We start from the raw sequence: 17,844 nt of genomic DNA, 5'->3' as shown, positions 1-17,844 counted from the left end.
ACATTTCAAGCTCACCTCCCCGTTTGTTCCTTCCCACCTGGAGATTATCTTTATCTTGGTGTAATTTAACTCAATTGTTACAGGGTCAGTACCTGTAAATTAAAAATAAATCAAGCAAGACCTCAAAGTTTAGTTTTAAAAAAACTTTAGAATTTCAGAATACCTTTTCTTCCAATTGAATTGCAATTCTTTTGTAAACAAATTGCAACCCATTTGAATAGAAAAATATGAATTATTGGCATTAAGAAAAATAACCTAACCAACAATACAAAGATGCAAGGAAAATATGACCAGCAACTCTGAAAGGAAAAGAAATCAACAGAGACAAGAGGGAAGAGGAGGGCAGGGAAAGGGAAGGGAAGGGTAAAGTCAAGGAACATATAGCAAGGACTCATGGACAAAACCAAAGGGGAAGAGCTGAGGGAGGGACGGAGGGAGGGGGCAAGGGAAATTGGTGGGGGGTAGGCAGAGACAAATGTGTTTAAAAAATAAATTTTAAAAAAATGGAGGAGAAAAAATAAAACCTTATAAAGAAAAAAGTACATAACTTTTGGAGGAAAAAACTGGTAGAATAAGTAAAACTATGCTTATCGCACAGAATTATATTTTGTGATTAATATTCTAATCATGTTTCTGTTGCTGTTGGTTTGTAATACTCTTTTCTGTAGTATATTGAAAGAAAAGTTTTTCTTTAAGCATTTCATTAATAATTAGAAAGTAAATTATTTCATTTCTTTCACTTTCTATCTTTTCCTCAAACCAAATCAACCATATATAAATTTCTTATAAGATATATAGAAATTAAAACCTAAATTGTCTATATATGACACCACCCTTTATAGTTTTAGTTCAGAACTATCAGAATGGAATGGAATCTAGCTAAATGGTTTTAAACCAGACTTTAAAAACTGCCATGAAATGGACTTTCTAGAATTGTGTTTTATTTCCATCACTTTCAGTTAAGGTTTCTCAAAATAATATTAGATAGAGATCAAATTTATCTAAAATTTACTTTTAAATTTTGCTAAAAGGGGGAAGAGGATCTGTGATTTGAGTTATGCAGTTTAATTCTATAATGCGAGTCAAGGATTCCTCAGTTTATATCCTCCACCTTTACCGTCAGCTGATTATTTGAAGTCTCCCTGCGGACAGCGCTAGGGCACCGCGGACCTGCCAGCGCCGCTGTGGGCGGGGGCCGTTCCTGCTGCTGCCGTGGCTGCTCCTCTCATGGCCCCACTCCTGTCCATCCAGTCATGCTGCGGCCCATTGCCAACCCCTGGGCTGTGGGGAAGACGCTCGTCCAGCTCTAAACCATTAGCAAATGTCCCCATTGTCTGAGGTAGTCGTTCCAGGTGGGTGAGGTGAGCAGGGTGTCTGAGGTTAGAATCAGAAATAATAGAGTAAGGACAGGAAATTTAATATGACAAGTGGGGATTGAGGAGGTGGTCAGCGTAAGTCTCAGTGTAAAGGGCTTTGATACCCAGGCTTTCCATGCTTATAAATCTTCTGGAAATAATTCTGTCCTTATCACTTTCCTGATCGCTTCCATTCTTCTTTTTTTGGACCTTGAATACAAGAAGATGCCGCCAGGGCTTCTAACCAGGCACTCTATTTTTTTTTCCCCTGGGCCAGGGCACTGAAAACTATGGCAACCTTCACCCCATTGATTGAGCACATAGTTCAAGATTTTTAACTGCTGATAGTCAAGAAGGTACTGACGATGGTATTAAAAGACTTTCTGCAAGGATTTGTGCTCCCTGACTTTTTTACTTAGGCACTGTAAGAAAAAATAGGCAAATCTTTTCGTACTATGAACAATAGATTAGTGGGGAGGAAGTTCATACTATTCTTCATTGGATCTGCCTGGAGTTGATGAATGAAATGTATTTGCCAGTTTGTGGGTAGAAACTGTGGAGATAGGTGTGGCTATGGGTGTTTTCTGCCTTAAACATCTTCCTGCTTTTCCTTGCCTGTTTTTATCAAAAAGACTCCCATTCCTCTAGGCTAACAACAGAGGTGGTGCAGGTAGAGACTGGAAGCAGATCATTATAGCCTCAGTGGAGGGAGAAGGTGGACAATCCCTATTGTGACAACATGAAAAGAGGGAGAGGTTCTTGAGCCATCAAACCACCTGTCCAGGGCTGTTGCTTTTCCAGGGACCATTTATGAGTATATGTTACTTACTGGTTTGGGGTCGCACATAAAGAAAGAAATCCCATGTGTCTATTATGAGTTTACTTACTGATACTTCAGGAATTATGTAACCAACAAACCAGGGCTTGGCCGCATGGTACCTTAACACATGATCCAACAATTAGTGTTGAAGGAAACGGGTTTTTATTTACAGGCTTCCAACCTCAGGGGTGCTGAGAGCACTCCTGCTCAGAGCCCTCCTCTGCCACAAGACCCAGCACTTCCCTTGCTCCCCAAAAGGCTATAAGCCAAAACCATGCTCAGAAGTCCCCCATAGCCTTATCTGTTCTTAAGCCAGCTGCGCAAACAGGTCTCCATCCCCTCTGGAAGGTGCTATTGTGGGTTTCAGAGTCGCCATCCTCTTGCAGCAGCTGTCTCTTTCAGGATCTGGAGTACTTTTTCCTCAGCCTCCATGTAGTGGTTCAGGGAAACATATGATATGTTAGACTGGATCATGGTGGAGTCCAAGAAGGCACACTTCCCAAGAGAGTGGCTTCTCCATATGTCCTTCAGAGAAGCGGGACTCAGCATTTCAGCATACCCAGTCACAGTTCAGCTCCGAGCATCTCTCGTGAATCCGTGCTTGGTTAGGCAGGGCCTCATACAACTCTGTCAGCTCTGCCAGGTCCCCACATAGCTCCATCAGCTCTCTCTTTACACCCTTTCCAACAACATGGCTGCTTCCTCTCTCTCAGCCTGCGTGGCTCCTTCTTCCTTCTTTCTCAGCCCGTCCTTATTTTAAATGCTTGGCTCAAAACTCCCTGTGTGACCTCATATCTGGCCCCTACTATGATGTGCCACTTTTGGTAGTTCCCCCATATTTTTTACTTTCTTTCAGTAGCCATCTTTAGTCAGGGGAAGAGTTCCTGTGATGAGCAGATATCCAGGGTGGCATCCACCTCCCCTGGCTGTGTCACAAATCACTCTATGGTCTTAAAGTCACTTAAACCTTTGGCTCTGGGTGACAGCCCTCTCTGTTCAAGAAAGGCACAACTATTAACTAGCAGTTGTTATGCAAAGTATCCTAAACTGTATCATCTGTTTCTCCCTTCCCCCAATCAAGGGCTATAAGGGTTTTCTCCTATTTTCAGGGAACTCTTGCCCTGTACCACATTACAATTTGAGGTGGCTCTCTCAGCCAAGAGTCAGAGATTCTTCTACTGCCTTAGGAAAGTTAACTAACTTGATTCTACTGATGAACTTCCCCTAAAATGGAGATAAACAGTGAGATTGCTGTATATTCTAGATCCCACAGATATCAATTATCTGAAGTGCAAGTAAAATTATTCAAAAATGTGAATTCCCTTGGCAGATTTTTTTCTCCCCTCCCTCTCTGGGAATTAAGGACAGTTGTTAACTTTCCTGACTGTCTTTAATTATGATCAAGGGCTGAGCCCTGTATAACAGCCCTGCCAGGCTTGAGCCCTAAAATTAGGATGCCAGCCTGGTGCTTTAGGAAGTACTTGTAGGCCACAAAGACATTATTTATATTACAATATGGTAAAAAGAATGAGCACTTTAGGCTACACTTAAAACAATCCAATTTGAAGTGTAATAACTGTGTGGTGCCAGCTGGGCACTAGAATTATTGAAGTGATCACTTCATAAGTTATATAAATGTCTAATCATTGCATTGTACACCTCAAACTAAAGCAATATTGTACATCAACTGTAATTGAAAAATAAAAAATTCTAAAAAATTTTTTAAGTATACAACTTAATAAAGTCCATTGATTAGTAACCTTAAAAATTATATCAGAATAAATACTTGGAACTACAAGGGACAAAATGGGAACTACTAGGCAACTTGTTTATAAATCACTGTTGTACAGGATTCAGTTCTTAATATCCTGCTTGTGTGTGTGTGTGTGTGTGTGTGTGTGTGTGTGTGTGTGCACGCGCGCACGCTTACTTCCTGCTAGGATTTGAATATTGGGAAAGGTTTTTGTTTGTGTTGCTTAGTTCTGTGGCCAAAATTGCTTCCTCTGACTTCAAAATAAGTGTGTACAAAAAACATCCTTGTGGTTGAAAGGATAAAGAAAAAGGAAAAAAAGAAAAATAAAATCAATGCTGTGAGGCTAGAGACTCTCATTAATCACTTTTTAGGAAAAAGGGATTTTAATTCTGATATTAATCAACATAACAGCTTTTGGAATAATTTAAAGCTTAGTTATGACCATTTCTTGACTATCAAGGAGATGATCTTAAACTCTTGTAAAACAACAAAACCCGGTACAGAGATGATGACTGGTATTCACTTTTAAAGAAAATGGAATTCAGGAAAACACTAAGAACAATGTGAGTAAGCATTCAAATCTGTAATAATCCTGTGTTTTTTTTAAATTGAAGTGATAGTTTAGGGTATTTCACTCTAAGCATGTCTACACTTGATTATTGAGATAATGTTGGGAAGCACTTGTGACAAGCAGTTGTGAAAATGTTTTTGTATATTTATCAGCTTTTGAAAATGAACAGATAGATAAGCTATCACTAACTGATTTAGGTGCATTGTGGGCAGGCATCAAAACTGAAGGTGGATTGTCCCAGTCTCAGTCACCTGGACAGACAGGATTTGTCAGCTACGGCACCAGCTTTGGTACCCCTCAACCCGGACAGGCACCATACAGCTACCAGATGCAAGGTCTGTATACACACTGACATAGCTCTTTTCATTAACGCTGTGGACCAGAAGGTACTTTTTAAAAATATAGTATGCTATATTTTGTGTAAAATTGAAATATAATACATGTTACCATATATACATAAAGAAACTTTGAAAGAATATAGAAACTGTTGTCAGTTATTAATCATGTTTGTGGAGAGATTGTGTTCTGGGCAGATCGGAGCAGTGATGGAAAAGAGACAATTTCTTATATACATATGCATGTATATAACATTTATATAATGTATATTATGTTACATTTATAAAATATGTTACCATTGTAAAAACTTTATGTATATCCTCCCTTGCCCCTCCATCCTCCTCCTCATAAAGTCTGTGAATGGATTCCATTTTTTCATTTCCTATAATATACTCTTCAATCTATTGCTGTCTACTTTTTGTCCATCACCACTGCCCTGAGATTGCTCTCTCTTCCTTACCAAAAGACCCCACACTCTTTGGCTCTTTTCTTATTTAACTTGTTAGCAGCATTTGATCCCATAGACTCGGTCTTCCTCATAAGTCTCATCTTTCACCACATCTACTACCCTCCCAGACTGTAGCCCAGTAGGTACTTTGTAAGGTAGAATCTGATGTGATATGGAAATAGTGGATGTTGGTGGAAAGTGGATTGGGCTTAGAGGCAAGTTACCTGATTCTACTTTTGCTCTTACCTATTCTCCTGGCCTACATTTGTACATTCATAACATCAAAAAATTCTTTGTGAAATTGAAGTGTTCTGCCTTGGTTTCTTGTGATATATGCTAAGAACTCAGGTCTTAGTTTGGCAAATCAACCTTCCTAAAGGGGCTACATGTTCTTCATTTTAATTATCACAGCTCTAGAAATAGAATATGTGATAGTTGTTGACTAAATGATCTACCAAAGACCAGGAGATCCAATTGACAGCCATTCAATGCATCTTCAAAGAACTGCCTCTAGGTTCTGATTTTGAAGCTTTTGACCAAAACAATGTAAGCACCTATCCAGAGCCTCTTGTTTGCCAGTCCAAAATGAGATGAATACAGAAAATTCTGAGTTAAGTGTTTAGAAACTTTTTGTAGTGGGTTGATAATAAATCTTATGTTGGTTAAATCAAATATTAATTTTAAGAAAAGGGACTTGTACTCTCTCTTATTTTTCCATTTCATTCTTTTAGTAATACATGACTATTATATTTTGCTAAATTGTCCATCCAGGAAGGATTGGGGGGAAACTGGTCCTGCACCCCAGAGAGTTTGAGAAATATTACACTTGAGAGTCATTTTTATCTTTCTGTTCTCGGATCGAAAGCTTATGCAGCGGAAACAGATCTAAGGGGGCTAACCAGCTACCAGAGGATAAGCATGATGTTAGAATAGAGAGAAGAATGGCAGCAGAGGAAGAAAAAAGAAAGTTAATTTAGAGGGAAAAAATTTTCTGTATTTTGAAGAAGAAAAAAGGACACTTGTAGCATCAAATATAGGACTGCTTTTCTACCCATAGGTTTTATTGCACCTGGGCTTATTGGATATTGCACAAAAACTTTTTTGCGTTTTGGTGCGTCTCTTTATTGAATGGCCTTTCCAGAAGGATTTTAGAACTTACTTTCTGTGGCTGAGTGAATATTTCAGATGGGTATTTCTATAATGGCACTTCACTTCATTTTAGATTATTGGATATAATATAATTTCCACATATCAAGACAGATAATATGCTATTAAGTTGAAACTTAACTGGCCAATATGATGATGGATAATTATATATTATATATTGTAGACTCCTTATGGCCAAATTTTAGATAATTAGAATCTGTTTAATATGTATTTCTTAAAGATTAAATGCATGATAAAAATTTTTCATCATTATTAAATGATTTTGTGTGCCTTGCTGTGGGAATCTATTGACATTTGAGCCTTTCCAATACATCTTTTTTTAAATATAAAAATTCTATAATTTCTAAGATTACTTTTATAAAATTCTCCAAATTCTGTTAATTTTTTCAATTAATAATGGTTAATTTTTTGTGCTCATATCAATCTTGTCTTATACTAATACTATAAGCTCATGAAGTAAAACCTTAGGGACTGGGAGATGGCATTCACATTTGCTGCAAGATTGCTAGAAATTTCTATTTCTGCTTTGTCTCTTTTGTACATTTAGTGAAAGATTAGAACTCAAGTTTAACTGAGAAAAAAAATGTTTTTGTTTATAGACCACTGTAGAGTTCACCCCAACGAAGGGAAATGCTTATTAGTTTCTGACATCTTCTGCTCCCAGGTCAGTCCGTGTTTCTGGAAGAAGTTTTCAAATAGTGTGAGGAGGTGTTTTTTTCCACCACCATTGACAAACCTCATGCAAATAAGTTGGCAGAATGGGCAAGTGTGGATGGGTAAAAAGGGCCTGAAGACCCCTGGGTCACTCTGCTGATAGTATAGACAGTGTTTTCAGGGCTGCTCACCAATCAAAGGCACTGACTGCAGGCTTGAAGCAGAGGGGCGAGAATGAGTGTGTGAGCATGTCAGTTCGTGTGTGGGGGTGTGAACATTTGTGCCCATACATACATGTACTATGGGCAGGAAAACCACTTAGTAGAAACTGCTTCAGCCTTTGAATGTTTGACAGGCTTCACAGAATAGCTGCCCAGATTGTCATAAGCAAGTTTTATTCTCCTTTTACATTAAGAGGCGTCTGACTTGAAATCAAGCTTTTAGTTAGTTTTTTAAAAGTGCAAGTTCAGACCTATTGCTAGCATCACCCCCCACAGCCAATACAGCATAGACTTCCATCCACCACAGAGGCTGAGTCATATGAAGAAAATGAAATTTTATCTAACAGTCTGTTTGAGGTAAAGAAGTGCAAAGATTTTCACTCTCACACACACACGCACACACACACACAGTGAAAATTAAGTCAATTCACTTAACTAGTTAAGCTTCAGCTTTGAAGAAAACCCAGCTCTCCATGGTAGCTTAGTTCTGTTGATTCCATGTATTTGCAGGTAGGAACCACTTTGACGCATATTTTCATCTCCACTATCTGGTAGTATGTCTAAAATTTACAAGTGTGTGTCGGAAGTGGAGAGGCCTAAGCCACAATGACAGAAATTAAGATTCATAAGGACTCTAGTTCTCCTCATCTGGAGATAGGAATTTGGAAGCTAGCATAGTAAAAACCTTGATCCGCTTATTATCATGGGATAGTCAAAGCAGACTTCTCTCGTGCTCAAACTAGTAGGTGGAGGGGAGCTGATTGGAGCCTTCCCAGAATCCGAGTGGAGGCTGAGAATTCCTTTCTGACTGTTTTATTGCCCTGGAACAGCAGTGATGGTGCGGGACCTTTCTGTCATTCCACACCAAGCAGGGGTCAGGGTTTGCCCTGATAGATGGGAGGGGCTACGCAGAAGCACACGCCCGAGACCCAGAGGGCTCTGGAAACTCCATGTTGTTTATTTTCCTTTAGACTTTATTGCTCTTGCTTAGAGAAGAAAATAACACAAATTCTAACTCCCCCTTTGTATAATGTTTGTTCTGTTAAAGAGATTGGGGTTCAAACCAGTGAGGAGAGACAATAAATTAAGGGCAGAGGTTTGCTAATGGGGCTTGGAAGAGTGCCTAACTCCACAGCAATCTACACCACACTTATCTGGGGCTCACTATGATGTGGGAGTGATCTAATAATAATAATCTAATTAGGGACACAGCCCTCGTCTCCTTTGGGGTGCCTGTCTATAGCTTTTCAAATAGAGAGAGGAAATGTGTCAGTTTAACAGTCACAACTCAAAACTGTGTAGGAAAATGCCCTGTTAAAGTTTTTCATTAACTCTAGAAATGGTATTTTTCAAAAAAGACCAAAGTCCAAAATATAGGGTTTTAAGAAAGTGTATATTAAACTTATTTTCCTAATCTGCTACGATAAAGTGTTTGAGTTTTGCACTTTCTGGTGTAAAATGGCATGATAGATGGAGAAGAGCTCTTATTGCAGCTAGCTCTGATATTCAGATTTTCTCCACAATTGCTTTGCCACTGTAGTCATACCTATATTTTAGTTTGCGCTTTTTTTTTTTTTTTTGGCATTCTAGAATTTTTTCTTCTTAAGTTGATTTTTTCCATTTTAGTTCTTATAATATTATGTGATATTTCAAGTGACAGGTGTTGAAAATTGTATGGAAATCTTTTGTAGTCCAACTTTACCAATAATTAATCAGTGACTAATACCAATACTATTGTCTATAAGGGTCATTTTTTTTTATTTAAAATATATAGAAATCGATCAAGAAAGATAAATGAAAACCTTTGTGATCTTTGCTACTTAAGTTCAAAATTCTCTTTAGACTCTAGAAGCTGTTACTGGGATAAAAAGGAAACCTTGGCCATTTAAAATCCTTCTTATAAGACAGGGAGAAACTTTGGTTTTCAATAGTCCATCTGGCCTTCAGAGGCTTTTCCCCAGGGAGCTACGCGAACTTCTGCCACATAGATCGTGCCCGATGATGGACACAGCCCATGGCAAAGAGGCCAGGGAAGGAAAGCAAATGGGCTTCTGTGAAAATACACGAGGGACAGATAGCATCCTGCTTGCCTAGTGAGTGCTAGAAAACACTCTAAAACATGGGAAGTACAGACAGGCCCCAGCAGGTTCCAGCATTCTTAGGGTGGCTGGGATTCTGGTTTTTAATGTGAGTCCTTGTTCTCTGTGAAGTAGACCTTTGACCTACACGTTACCTTTTTATTTTCTTTAGTTTTTTGAAGTTATAGCTCGGCAACATTCTCCAGGTTAAATCACACACAAAACTTTGACTTAGCATTTTAACTCATGTTATAAATCAACATAGACTGGGTTCTTAACTGTAAAAATGTAGCGGGGATTTATTAATAAAAGTTTTAAGAGGTGGCTTAATTTTTAAACGACAGTTACTTAGCACATATAGAACTGGGTGACTCACAGAGGGTCTTCTAGCAAGACTGTTTCTTGTTTGTTACGGTTGACGAGACCGCCACCCTTTCTCTGTAGGAACCTGACAGTGACAAGAAAGCAGAATCTTTGTGATATACTATCCCTGGGTGACTTTATATAATTTACTTTTAAAATTGTTTACCAGCATAAAGAGAGAGTAACAATGAAGAAATCTTTCAGAAATGAAATATGATTCTAAATTTATTTACTAAATTTCTCAGGTGTTCTTGTCGCTACCATATGTGTGTCTGTGATATTCATGTAACCAAAAATTCACACCAAATTTCATGCTATATAATTCATTTGCAGTGTTATTGAATATGAAAATCTAAGAGGTAGATTTGGCATAGTCGAATGGAAAGCCTTCTCCTGGAAGTGGAGATTATGGTCATTTCCTAACTGAGTGTCCTTGGACAAGGAAATCACTGTCCTCCTTGCTTATTGTATTCTAAATGTACTATAAAAACATAGGACAATATTGCATTCTGAATTTGAAATCTTTCACATGTAAGCAATACTCTTTTGTTCATTAATATACCCATGATAGACCCATATCTGAGCTAACAGTTAGTAGTCCATACCTGTACCGTAAGGTCGATGTCCTTTTAGGATGCCCATGTGGTATATGGATGTGAACTCTATGTATCATCTCTGAGGTCTAATGGTACTCATATCTAAGATCAGTGAGATTTTTATGAACTGTCCAAAATCCTTGATGCTTCATCAGTTTAAAATTTCATTTGACTTAAAACTCTCCTGGAGTTTATTTCTGGAGATTGAGAAACATTTTAAATCCTTCCAACAAATACTTCTAGGTCCTGCATTTAATTTTCTTCATATAATTTATATCTGAAGTAGGGATTAGAATCTAGTTTGTTTGTTTTTTGTTTTGTTTTTTTAAAGATATGCCTTTATACACCCTCTAGTTTAAAAACACACACACACATACACACGCAGACACACACTGCAAAGTATGTGTCCGCTAGATAAAATCTGAGAAATCAGCTCAATTATTATTTGATTGTTTTTCCTTTCCTTACTCTTCTTTTTTCATTGACCAAATAAGGAAGTTGAGAGAATTTTTCTCTCCTGATGTCTGTTGGCCTTCAAGTCACCTTTTCAAACTTCCTACTGCCAACACACTCTCTCTCTCTCTCTCTCTCTCTCTCTCTCTCTCTCTCTCTCTCTCTCTCTCTCTCAGGGAGCTTCCTCCTATACCCAATTCTTCACGCAAGCCGTATTCTCACCAGGCCCTCCTGCCACCTACCACACCATCGAAATTCCCAAACACCAGCAAAGAAGACATACCCATGAAATTGAGAGACAGAGACCAGATACCATCATTTGAATTCCTAGATCCAGCCTTGCTATATGCAACTTAGACTTTCCAAATTTATAAGCCAAAAAATCCTTTTTTTTAAAACTAAAGAAGAAATTCTCAAACACCAGTTCTGTCTCCTACTTGAGCCTAGATGAAATCCTTCAAGGGCCTGAGTTGTACACAGCTTGCCCTCCCCTGTGTGAGGCAGTGGGACAAATGTAACAGAGAAATTTAAGGAATTTATGATCAGGGAGAAAATAAGACTAATGAGTGTTCATTTAGTATTGTTCCAATGAAGAGATAAATTACATGGTATCTGTTAGAACTCAGCTGAAGTTCCCAGAAGGGGAAATCGGTGCAGAAAGGAATAGTCAGGGAAAGCTCATTGGAAAGACAGGATTTGAGCCAGGCCTTGAAAGAAGGGAAATGGGGACTGAGAGAGAGGCATTAAATCAGAGGAGCAAGAATAAGTAACATGAATTTTGGGGACACAAGTCCCCATCCTGAACTAATAGAATGGGACATGGATGAGGAACGTTGGGAAAGATCTTGGCCAGCATACTCTTCTCCCTGTGTCAGCATCCCAACTCTCCACCCCAAACTCCAACTCCAGGCCTATTGATGTAAATGTACATACCCTTGCATTTATAATAGCTTCCCCTGAGTCTCACCCCCTCTACTCCTTAAAAGGAGAGTGAGAATCATTACACTTCCTGTACACATGCTCCTACTGGTATATTCAACATGCAGATTCTTGGGGTTTTCAATTAAAGAATGCCATTTCTTATCCTGACCTGTTGTTCTTTCCTTAAATGATCAAGAGACTTCTGCCACCTACCTTTAGCTCCCCTCCCCTACTTCCCTATAAACCTTTTTCTGTCTCACTTTTGGATAGTTTCTGCTCACCCCCCTGCCAGAATGTACTTCTCATCCTTTTCTGTGCACGGTTTTCTCTTCCTTTCCACCCTAACCAGGTGCTGTCATTTCATTCACTGGGCAGCTCTGTGTCAGCATGCGTGGTGCCTACGTGGATAATGCGAACAGATGTGTCTTTGTCTTGTCTTCGTGAGTCTGTCTATGAGCTTTAACTTTCCTCAAGGGAAGATCTCTTGACGCCTGCTTCTTTTGGTCTACAGCACCCTCCTGGGTAGAGGAAGGGCCAGGAAAGACTGTCGGTGGCTGCTGTTGGCTGAAATAACTTGAAAAGGGTTTTTCATAATATATTTAATCTGCTCACTCAGAATAGAAATGTTCTCTGCTTTAATAAGAGGACAGTGGAATGAACAATAATTCTGTCTCTCAGAGGTGTTCTAAAAGGAAAGATTTTTTTCAGTATTTTGTTCTGGAAATTAGTATCTCCCTTCTTTCCCCCCATCCCCTCCAAAAAGAGGAAGTGTGGCTATGACTTTTCACAATACTAAATTATTTAGATAGATAAGATCTTTTCAACTAATGGTTAAGAAAGTATTCCAAGAGCCACCAGCTTGGACCATAACTTAATTCAGACTCGACCAAGAATAATACTGGGTATTATTGGAGCTTTACTTGAACCCATCTCTGCCAGACCCCTTAAATGAGAAATAATGGGTTCTAAGTAGGAATTTTCCCCTACTTTGGGGGAGTTTTATGATATAATTTTACATAAAATGTAAAACATTTTATCGTAAAATATTTATGCTCTCTTTTGTTTATCTAGAGGTGACCTTTCATGTAAAGTCATTTGTCTCTAGGAAGGAAAATTCTTTATATGATTCTGACAAAGTAATTCTGAACACCAAACCTAATTCTGTGACCTAAAGTTGTAAATGAAGACTTGTAAATCTAACAGAAACTTTCAGTGGATCGACCATAATGGAAAGAGAGGGTCTGCTTTTCCTGGTCCTGTCTTGCCCTCTCTCTCCTGTGCGTCAAGCCAGTGGGGGAGGGGAGGCAGCCTTCTCTCTGAATGTGCCTCTTCTGCTGGGCCACATTCTACAGCTAGGAAGTGGGCCCACAGTTACACACTGAATTTTTCTTGGGAGCATTGCCTTTGCTATTTTGCCTTTGCTTTATGGTATCCTAAAGTTCAGTGAGATTCATCTGGTAGTGTGGGCACCAAATTGCATCAGATCAGCTGTCAGAATGGGACCCTCTACCCCTTACCAGATATAGCCTAGCCTCAGGACAAAAAAAAAACAAACCCACAAAACCTTCCCTCCCACCCCCCAAAAAGAAGCCTCTGAGAAGCTTCCATCCTGTAAATGCTTGATGAGTTTGATGACTTATTTAGGTGGGGAAAAAAATAAAGGACATTCTGGTTATGTGTTTTTGAAGCAGTTGCTAAAATCACCTACTAAATCGGTACTAACACAGTGGTGCTGAAAGTCAGGCATTATAGGAGTTAGTGGATTTTCAGGTCATACCCTGTCCCTTCCACCTCAGCAAGACAGTGATTCCTGTGTCTCAGGAGGAGCCCAGATACGTACCTTGTGACAGGTACCACCTAATGATTCTGTGGCAGTTAGTTGGCCATGTGTTTAGTATGTTGGGGAAAAAATATATATATGTATATGTGTGTGTGTATACATACATACATACATATATGTATATGTATGTTAAAATGAAAACCCCTTGGTTACTTTGAGAGGCATATACCATGGAGATTAAGAGTTTCAGCTCTGGAGCCAGATGGCCTGGGATCGAATCTCAGGTTTGCCCCAGTTGCTCATAATCTTGGGTAATTTGTTCACTTGTAAAATGGGATATAACAGCGCCTGCCTCATGGGGTGGTTGTGGCGGCTCAGGAAGCTGTAACATGTAAAATCCTTTATTTGGGCCTGGCTCAGAGTTGCCATTCAATAAGCTTTAAGTACTATTAGTTGTTCTTATCACTCCTGTTTTGCTTCTAGAATGTTGTTGTTGTTAATGTTAGAGAAGAGAACACATTAGTGAACTTCAGAATGTCCCATAAAGCAATGTAGAATAGGGAGGAAGGTGTGAGAGAGCATTGTGTAAACTCAAAAACCAAGCAGGGCTACAGCTGAATTTCACTCCCATCCCATGGAAGCTCTGTGATCTTAACATAACCCTCTGTTTCCTTATCTGCAAAATGGGAATGTGAATACATCCTATAGATTTGAGTTGTGGAATACAAGCAAAGCATGTAAAAGAGGAACGTATAATAAGTGCTCATGGATGTTATTGATTTTTAGTTTTACTATATTTTGTATTTTGGGCATGTTTGTATGGGTTTTCTCAAATATCCAATTGCTTTTATAGTTTTCTAGGGTTTTTCTTAGACTATTTGATAGGAAATGGACTAAGTAAATATGATTAGTGTTAATTTTTATTAACTGGTTATTTAATTACTAATTAATTAGTACAAGTTAGCTTAAAATACTGGTAAGTTGTCGATATGTAAATATATATAACAAATACATATCACAGAGATAGACAGATAGATTGATTGGTTCAGTAATCCAGGTTTAGGAAGGAGAGAAAACAGGAACCCAGGGGAGGTTTCTCTGAGGACAAGCACTTCTCTTCCATGCTGATATTAGCCAGGATACAATGGGAGGGAGTCAGAGGGGCAGGAGTACACTGAAGAGGGCCTCATGTGGCTTCACTTCGGTGGGAATGTGGATCTGGGTATGTTGGGGTTGGGATTACCGCAGAGAAACCAAAGAAGCCCAAGAGATAAACGGCAGCCAGGCCTGGGCCTAATGAAGAAGCCTGGTAAGGAGTTCGAATTTTGTCCTGAGAGCGTTAGGGAGCCACTGACACTTTTTTTAGCAGGGGAGTGAGAAGATGAGATACCCATGTTAGAGAAAGTAACACACTGCTTTGTGGGGAATGAACTGGAGGGGTCAGACGACAGGCAGGAACCCAGGAAAGTTGGCTGCCATAGACACCCAGGGCTGGGGGGCTGGGCTAGGCATTAGCAGCTCTCTGTGCCTGAGTCTTACATGAAGGCAGGGCTGACTCTGGTGGTGAAAAATTCCTATTACCTGAGCTTGATTCTCTGGTTTGTACACCTTTCCCTGAAGTAAGTTAGATCCTTTTGGAAGTTGCATTAAGCCCCCTGGGCCACTGAGTGCCATTATATGCCTGCTCAGCATACTAAATGGAATGGAATCCAGCCTGTAGTCAGCCAGTAAATGAATATAACTTATGTTGAATCCCAGCTAATGTGCAGTCTTGGAAGTAGCATTAAGTCTGCAAAGTCACTTGGGTGCCATTTGGAGTACTGAGCTGTGATTTACTTGGTCATACCGCAGTGGCCTATATGTGCCAATATAGCTTCCACGGTCTTTTCTACTTTGTTCCAGGGAATAACTTATGAAATGAAAACATCCATTTTTAAAATATATTTTCTATATCTTATTCATTTTCTTGGTGGATAGGGATTATTGAGTTCAGTATTTATTGTTCAAAAATGTGTAGTATAAATGAAAGTAGCAAGTCATAACCTAAAAATGTATAGTTTAAATGAAACTACAAGTCATAACTGAAAGTAATTTTTCCTGTCAAATGTATATAATAGTTAAAGCTTTTAAAAAAGCATTGTGCACATTTTTATCCAGAAAATATTTTATGAGAAATTTAAAATATGTTCATTAAGTTTGCTTTATATGTGATAGCAACATTGATTGTTGACTGATATGTTAATATAGAAAGAGTGAGTCAAATGCTCATGATGTCCAATGTTTATAAAAACAAAACAAAACTAATGTCATCCTGATGACTTCAGTGAGGTCCCACTTAGTCATCTTTTTATCCCCATGTAATTAACACCATGAGCCTAGTACTTAATATGATGAAGAAGTATGAGATTTTCACATAACAATGAACATTAATGTGGGAACCTTGTCTTCTGAGGCCCTGATGTTCATGGTGGAATAAGTCTCAGCAGTGTGAGGACCCTCTGCTTATCTGTGATGGGTGTTCTGGGAATTCTGAACAGTTGGTATTCCTGAAAGATACCAATGAAAAAAACCTTAAACATGGTCTGTGTTTAACTAAATTTAAAATGATCTTAGAAAATATTTTTCCTTCTTAATGAAAATAACAAATCACTAGACCAGGTTTTCAAAGTTCAGAGATGCTTGATAAGTAAGTAGAAAAAGAATTTTAGATATGCAAAAAGATTAAGTCATGTTTATCTGTTTTGGGAAAGTGAAAAGAAAGAAAGGATACATAAATACAGTGGAGAATGTTAGAAATGTTTTCTGAGATAAACAATAACAGTTCCTAATGTTTGTTGACACTGTCGATTGTTGATTGTGTTTCCCAAAACTCTATGAAGTAGAGTTTTTGCCAGTAGAGAAAGTATATCTTAGACTGATTAGGTTATTTGTCCAAAGTCCAAAGAGCTCATAAGTGATCAACTGGAAACTGTTTTCTGACTCTTAAACCATCACTTAAATGTTCAGTAGCAAGTAAATAATTGACACATACTAGGTACCACATCATGCCTGAAGGCATCTGTAAATAGGCTATACCATCATTTGCCAAAAAAATTTTATTTTTAAAATGGTTTTTCTATTGACAGAAGCAACACAGGTTCTGAGTAGGAAATTTAAGAATGTACATTGTCTTCATCAATATTATGCGATCAATGAGTGTACCTCTCCATAGATAACATTTCTGAGATTTTTGTGGTTTTTAACAGTGTCTTATGCTTCTAGACACAGACAACAGTATGGTGGTTACCAGCGGGGAAAGGGGGTGGGGGTAGTAAAGAGTAGAAGGGGTCAAATATATGGTGATGAAAGATTTGACTTTGGGTAGTGGGCACATAATGCAATATACTGATAATGTATCAGAACTGCATACTTGAAACTTATATGATCTTATTAACCAATGCTACCCCAATAAATTTAATAAAAAAATAAGGAGGGAAAGAGAAAATGTTTTATGCTTTTAAAAATCTTTCCAGTGAGATCACCAAATATATTTTGATTATTTTAGTGTTTAGCAAAATTGTATGAAAATTTTTCCCCACATCATTGGATGTCATTATAATATCATTTAAACAGCTGTGACACCTATTATCTGATTGACACCTATGGAAAACTTGGGGGTGCTTTCTGTGTTCTATTATTAGGAAAAACACTAAAGAACGTCTTTGCTAACTATTTTTATAAATCCTATTTGTTACTTAGAATAAATGTCTGGAAACAAAGTTGATGGGTTAAATGATATACAAGATTTCTTAATAATTGACCAAATAACCCAACAGAAAGGATGTGCCTATTTAAATTCCAAAGTTGCTGTGTAGGAATGCCCTCTTTTATATACATGCCAACCCCTGTTCTTGTCTTTTCAAAAATCTTTGCCAGTATGTTCATCAAAATGAACATATTGTTGCTTTGCATAGTTTAACAAGAAGATAGTAAATAAAGTGCGGGATAGAACTGAGATTTGCTCTTAGGTTTGTATCCTACACAGTGCCTACTGTTTATCGTTGATCATGTGTAGATATTCCGCAAATAAAATGTTACTGGACAGCACATGTAATAATAAAGCATCGATCATGTTCCCCTCTGATCTTTGCTTTACCAAACACTTCAAGTGCTACCGTTCAAAAAAATGAAATAATCACCCTTTTCAGTGTGTCATTTTGACAATTATAAGCACTTTAAGTTCTTGAAAGTAACAACATAGTTTTTGAGCTTGTAAGAACTTTAACCATCATCCCATCTTAACCATTTTTTTTTAATATTTATTTTTAGACAGAGGGGAATGAAGGGGG

The 17,844-nt window shown here is 38.3% G+C and overlaps 1 protein-coding gene across 7 annotated transcripts in view; it reads left to right on the top strand.

The window, feature by feature from the left end:
- The window catches only part of EYA1 (EYA transcriptional coactivator and phosphatase 1), a 288,702-nt gene that overhangs the window by 177,250 nt on the left and 93,608 nt on the right, over window positions 1-17,844 (top strand). For 5 of the 7 annotated variants that reach the window (XM_054590244.1, XM_054590243.1, XM_054590247.1 and 2 more), the window contains one exon: window positions 4,697-4,834. In XM_054590244.1, coding sequence (XP_054446219.1) covers window positions 4,697-4,834 — 138 coding nt within the window. The remainder of the gene's footprint in view (window positions 1-4,696; window positions 4,835-17,844) is intronic. The other 2 variants (XM_054590246.1, XM_054590245.1) reach the window with 1 other exon arrangement.

The sequence above is a fragment of the Pteronotus mesoamericanus genome, unplaced genomic scaffold (genome assembly GCF_021234165.1).
Source record: "Pteronotus mesoamericanus isolate MK-2021 breed Mesoamerican mustached bat unplaced genomic scaffold, CSHL_Meso_final scaffold_174, whole genome shotgun sequence".
Taxonomy (NCBI): domain Eukaryota; kingdom Metazoa; phylum Chordata; class Mammalia; order Chiroptera; family Mormoopidae; genus Pteronotus; species Pteronotus mesoamericanus.
Note: the sequence above shows the minus strand (reverse complement) of the source record. Positions and strands in the feature narration are given on the sequence as shown.